Here is a 6,713-nt window from a genome sequence, read left to right on the forward strand (position 1 = left end):
GGTTCTGTCCTTTCAGCCTCCTTCTGGACGGGAGCTTCTGTAAAAAGCTGGCTGCAGTTCGCCATCTTGGCTCCGCCCTGGAATTGCTTTTCTTAGGGCTTGTCAGGTTGCTGATTTCTGAGAGTTGAATGAAGGGAATGTCTGACCTTATCATTTCCCTTCTGAGAATTTTTCAAATACCAAGAAAGATTATTGAACGAAAAAGATATAATATTTTACTAGTGTGAAGAGCTTAGATTGAAATCACACAGACTTGTGTTTTAATCCTGTTTCTGCTACCTATAGGAGTATAAATGTAGGAAATTCATTAAATCTTTAGTTTTACCCATTTCTAACTGGAAATAACCCCCACCTTCTGAAGTTGTTGTTAGCATTCAATGAGATAATATGTGTAAGATATTCACATGATATAATATCTAAAAATATCATAATGGAGCAGGAAATATGACTAGTTCATAAATGACTATTGTTGATGGTTCATCAGAGAGGACCTAAGAGCCTATGCTAGCCATTTGTTGTCTTATCAGTGAAATGGAAAAATAAGATTTTAATAGTATTTTTATATATAGTGAAAAAAGTGCTTGCTTTAAGATTATGCCAGTATCTCTTAGACTTGGAAAACGTCAGGGTGACACCAAGCATCTTGATTTTAGAAAACTGGATATCTTCAGCCATAGTGGCACTAGTTGGGGCCAGAAGTACATAAGGAGGAGCTCAGCACCCTCCCACAATACAGCTCTTCCTACCTCCAAAAGAGGAGTTACACACTTGCCCACATTCACCATGATACATTTCATTTGCTAAGAACAGTGGTTTGAGTTGTTCTTGAACACTGCTTTCAAGTTCTGATATATTAGATTCATTTATTCTGCATAAATAGTTAATAATATTTCCACCCTTACTCCAAATTATGTACCTCTGCTTCACGCTTTCTCACAGGCATGCAGCCAAAGTGTCAGCAAGGGCTGTGGTCTCCTCTGAAGACTCAACTGGGGAAAGATCAGCTTTCATGCTCATCTATACAGTTGTTGACAGGATTCATTTCCTCAAAGTTTGTTAGACTGAAGGCTTCCACTTTCTGCTGGTTGTTGGCCAGAGGTCACCCTCAGTTATTTGCCATGTGGTTCTCACCTACACGGAAGTTACTTCATCAAAACCAGCAACAGGGTTTTCTAGGAAAACAAAAGTCTCTATTTTTTATGTAACCTAATCATGAGTGATATCCCTCAATGCTGTCATATTCTGTTGGTTAGATGCAAGTTACTCAAGGGAAGGAAATACATAGGCTGTAAGTAACAGAAGGCAGGAATCATTGGGGCAACTTTAAGAGCTGTGCTTAACAGCATATACCCAGGTATAAAAGAAAGAGAGAAGAAAAGTGCAAAATGTGTTTCAAATTAGTTCTTTTTTCAAAAAAATTTTTTATCCCCCAGTAGACTAAGTTTTATTTTTCTTTCTGTTTCAACTTTTGAAGTTGGGTTTGTTATTCTTACCATTATGTGACAGGCATATTATACATGAAATATAGGAGCCTGAATGGCCTTTGCATTTGGCATTCTCTGGTTGTTTCAGCTCAAATGCCAAAATTATGCTTTTGTTCTGTACATTACTGTTAATGGTTATGTATGTCTCTTAATTTTAAAAGCAAAGTTGTATAGAACCTTGTATCTCATCTTTTCCAGGCTCTCTTTTGAAGAAAATGAAGGCCAAATGGCTGAGGAAGGTCAAAATTAAATATCGTCAGAGCCAAGACTAGAATGCCAAATGTCTTAATTTCTAATCTAGTGCATTTTTTCTTACCTTCTGTGCAAATGGTCAGAATGTGAAATATTCCCCTCAAACCTGAAGGCATTAAAATAGTTGTGGCTTAAAATATGTTTTAATAATCACTAATTTTCTAAAAGTACCTGAAATAGTGTTTTTAGTGCTTCAGCTAATAGAAAAGTACCTTTTACCAATGTATTTTACTGTGTGATAAGTGTTTGCCTAACAAAACACACACCTTTCTCACTGTACTCACTTGTAATAGATCACGCAGCCTCCTACAATTTAGTGCTTTGGGAGGAGCTAGTAAATGCCAACCACATTGAGAGGGTTGCCATCTGCCTTTGGTACCAAGGCACATCCTGTCCATGCCCAAACATATGTAAATTTCTCAGTTTGTACAGGAAAAGGAGTATTTCTTACAATGGTATAACCATGGAATTTTATTATGAAAATAATCTTGCTGCCCCCAATATGTATTCCCAGAGATAAAGGCATGTCTTCAAATCAAGATTTTCTAAAGATTCACTAGCTTATAAGCAGTCTGACTATAAGGACACGTTTCCCGAACCTGAGTTCCTTCACTACATTAATATGGGTATTAGTGAAAGGGGTGTGGGTGAGCCTCTATTTTCTAGCTGTATTATCTCTTCTTATCCTGCTTATTTTTCTACATAAGATCTCCACCTCCTCCAGCCCCTACTAGAATGGAAACTCAACAAGGACCAAGATTTATATCAGTTTGTTCATTGCTCTCTCCCTAGAACAGGACCTGGCACAGAATAATAATGTATGTTGAATGAATGTCTGAATGATGGATTTATTTAGGTTTATACCAAGAATCTCATGCTTTATGAGTTGCTGAAGGTAAAAAGAGGCACATTTTGGATTCAGAATTCAGGGTCCCAGCCTAGAATTTAGAAATCAGGAATTTGTTCGTGTTTTTTATATATATTATTTATTTTTAACATATCTTTTAAAGTATTCAGAAAGATATTTTAAGATTTTTTTTATTTTGCAGTTTTTTGGCCTAGGTTTGAACCTGCCACCTCCAGCATATGGAGCCGGTGCCCTACTTCTTTGAGCCATAGGCGCCGCCAGTATTTTAAGATTGAGAGCCTTCCTAAAGCCCAAGAATGAGAGTGTTAAGTTGGAGAACAAATACATTAAGTTCATGACTGAACTGAAAACAAATCACATAAGGAGCACAAAAAAAAAGAAAGAAAGAAAGAAGAAAAGAAAAGAAAAAGTAAAAAAGCCTGACTGTCTCCAAAATGGCCACAGATGTCAGAGAATTGATTTACAAAAATGGTTTTGCTTCAGATTTGCCCATTGCACATGTGTAGCTTTAGATTTCATAGATGCAAAGCAATTTTGGCTAATATTCTAACACATTAAGAGAAATTCTCCACTTCATAAATAAAAATTAAAACATTTATATGCATAAGTTGTTTAGTCTTGGAATCTATTTAAGAGGTTTGCCTGCTGAATCTTTTGAAAGGATCCAAACATAAGTGACTTTTTATCAAAAATCTATAAAAAGAAAAATAGCCCTATAGTGGATGCTGTGGATCTTCACACCAGATCCCCTCAGTTCATACAACCATGTCCACACTCAAATGCCTGCCTAGACAAAGGCCCTCAGCCACGTGCATGCTGCACAGCCTGGAAGTAGATGGAAGTTAATGTCTCAGTGGAACCCCTCAACCAGTCAGTGCTGAGAGTCAGCCAATGAGTGTCACAGTCTCCCATCCTGTAGAACAATGATGACCACACTCTACACAGCTTCAGGGAGGGGACTTGGGGCGTGGGCCCCAATTATCCACTGTGATAACCAGTTCAATCACACTCACACACTCTCCTTTCCCTTTCCACTCTCCCTCACCTCTAATCTTAGGATCACCTTCCAGATAAACTACCTGTACCCAAACCTCATCTCCAGCTCTGGTTTCTTAAACAGGCCCTAAGAAATAATGCTTGAAATAAAGGCAAAATGGTTTGTTTCTAGAATCAAGGGCCGACACTGACAAGCAAAAGGCTCTGAAGCCACGCTAGAAGAATGCGCTTGTGGAAGACATTAGCATCACCCTACAGAATATGCTGGCTTCGTCCTAATAGTTTCTTCTTTATACACCAAATATGTGTTTTGTTAGGACCACGTATGTCCTTCTTGATTTCATGCCTTGCCTTTTCTTTTTATTCTAGATTCTTCTGGGAAGCCTAAATTCACCAAGTGCCGTTCACCTGAACTAGAGACTTTTTCATGCCACTGGACAGATGGGGTTCATCATGGTTTAAAACGCCTGGGATCAGTACAGCTGTTCTATATTAGAAGGTGCAGCCTTCGTGCCTTTCTGATTTTTCTTTCCATGAATGTGCTGACTAAAATATACTGAGTCACATAGGAATGGAAGTGATATTTTATTTATTTATTTTTATTTATTTATTTTGATTAAGCACGCCCAGGCAAGGCTCGAACTCGCCACCTCTGGTGTGCAGGGCCAGTGCTCTAACCACTTAGCTACAGTGCCCAGCCTCTAAGTGATTTATTTTAATAGCCTAAAAGTATTTATTCATGTATTGAAAAAAATTAATTAGGCCCTTCTTAAGAGCTGGGTACTATTTCAGACACTGGAGATATATCAGGGATTACATGAGTCTAATGGATATTTATTTCCAATGGGGGGGGAGAAGACAATAAAAAAATAAATAAAATGTCAACTGGTAGACAACTATTAGAAAAATAAAGCCAAAAAGAGTATAAAGAACATCAGCATGGTGTGTGAGGATATGCCTGTACATGACAGCACATGCAAGTGTGTCAAAGTGTGAGTGACTATGTGGATACGCATGGGTGGGTGCGTGTGGGCAGGAGAGCCGGCCTAGGCGGCGAGTGATACTGGAAATGGTAGTTCACAGGAGCCCTCTTCAATGTGGTGTGTTCGAGCAGAGACAAATGAAGTAGGAGAGGCCATGTGAATATCTGGGGAAAGTGTGTCCAGGCAGAGGAAATTGCAAGTGCAAAGTCCCTGAGGCAGCTTTGGCGTGTTTGAGGAAAGCAAAGGACAGCACAGATAGCACAAAGGACAGCACAGATGAGGAGAGTAAAATGGGGAGGAGAAAGAAAGTTACTTAGGCACAGAACTTGTCAAACCTTGTAGGCTTTGGATTTTACTTTATTTGTGGTGGAAAGCCTTAGATGTTTTTGAAAAGATGTATGCTCTAAAAGATACAGCTTATTTTCTAGGTGTAAAGTAGATTACATTCGACAAAGGACTATACTACTTTTCTCTTCCTTTTTACCAGTGATCCTTTCTATAAAATAAATAACAGGGGAAGAATGAGACAAAGATTCCCCAATATACCGGTAGTTGCCACCCACGTAGTTTAATTATTTCCCCTCACCTGAGATTATTTCCTTTTATGTTTATTCTTATGGTATACCTTTTTGCTTTTTTTTTTTGCAGTTTTTGACTGGGGCCAGGTTTGAACCTACCACCTCTGGTATATGGGGCCAGCGCCCTACTCTTTTGAGCCACAGGAGCTGCCCCCTTTTTACATTTTTTAATTTTAGTCTTGAACACTACATTATTTCCTCTTTCCCTCTTCCTCTTCTAACCCCCAGGAAAGCCTTAAACCAAGATGCAAGGTTAGCAAGACCCCTTCAGCCTAAGCCCTGGTTTGTCGTTCCAAGGTTGGTGCTGTCGGCCTCCCAGAGCAGCAGGGGAAAGGAAGAAAGGTGCAGTGAGCAGTTAAGGACATGAGCTCCGAGGGTCAACAGCCCTGCACTTCGCCCTGCTCTGGCACTTTCTTACTAAGTAATTCTCAACAAATTAGCCAGTCTCTGCACAACATGGCCTCCTCATTGCAGGATAGAGATAGTAGACTTGCCCCTCGGTTTTTTGTGAGGATTTTATTAGACAATATGTGAAACACCCTTAGCACAGTGAGTCACATAGAACAAGTACCTGTTATTATAAAAGGTACCTGTTATTCTTACTGGTGTTATAAAAATAATTTAAAATGATACAGAATTTCAATTCCTGGGCTATAAAAATAATTTTTCATCATTTACTGTTTGTAATTATTGATATGCTATACGACCATTTTTAATGCTATATTGGGTTCTTTATTTACAGATAACAAATACTTTGAGTTAGCAACCAAGGCTGGCCTTTCCCACAGTCTAGGTTTGAGAGAAGTGTCCTGGACGTACCCTACAGAACACACTAAGATGAGGTGACTGGGCACCAAAAACACTATTTTTTTCCTTACAACTGACACTACAGAGAGGTAGGGGCCAGTAAGCAAACCATTTATATAAATACATTGAGACATGAAGATAGTGTGTTTGGTAACACTTTCAATATGTTTGGAATTGGTTATGTTATTTGTAAATGAAAGCTTTACTCCAATAACTCGGAGAGCCAGCTCAGTCAAAACAAATAAAATAAGTTATTTGTACAGTCAGGCCCAATGAACCAAATTGAATAGATAAATAGCAGGAAAAACCCTCTCTAGCTGGGCCCACTTTACAAAAATAGAGTTTCCACCCCAATATTCACCAAATCTGAGCATAAGCAAAAACAGAAATCCAAAGATAGGACAGCTTCACAAATAGATATTTGTCCCTTACTCTCATCTCTGAGAGCCCCATGACTCTGCTTGTAGTTCCCAAACCTTTCAACATCCCGGTCCCAACCCAGGCTCTGTTCTGACAAGGATGCTGCAGAAAGATGGAGGGAAAATTTTAGACGTATTCAGAAAGATGTCTTAGGTTTGGCCTTAGTGGAGTTTGGAATCCCAGGGGTAAGAATTGTTACATCCTTAAATACTATTAAATACAATCTCATGATTAAGCGCCAACCCAAACTCGCAAAATCAATACTTTATGTTTTCTCTGTAAGAATATAACTGTTTTGAATGTCTTAGCAAACTAGCAGAAGCCC

At 38.8% G+C, this 6,713-nt stretch overlaps 1 protein-coding gene across 5 annotated transcripts in view; it reads left to right on the forward strand.

The window, feature by feature from the left end:
- GHR (growth hormone receptor) overlaps positions 1–6,713 on the forward strand; it is a 310,267-nt gene that overhangs the window by 278,020 nt on the left and 25,534 nt on the right. For all 5 annotated transcript variants that reach the window (XM_023514999.1, XM_023514997.1, XM_012807116.2 and 2 more), the window contains exon 4: positions 3,970–4,099. In XM_023514999.1, the coding sequence (XP_023370767.1) occupies positions 3,970–4,099 (130 nt within the window). The remainder of the gene's footprint in view (positions 1–3,969; positions 4,100–6,713) is intronic.

Source organism: Otolemur garnettii, unplaced genomic scaffold, assembly GCF_000181295.1.
Source record: "Otolemur garnettii isolate 467f Iridium unplaced genomic scaffold, OtoGar3 scaffold00063, whole genome shotgun sequence".
NCBI classification, from domain to species: domain Eukaryota; kingdom Metazoa; phylum Chordata; class Mammalia; order Primates; family Galagidae; genus Otolemur; species Otolemur garnettii.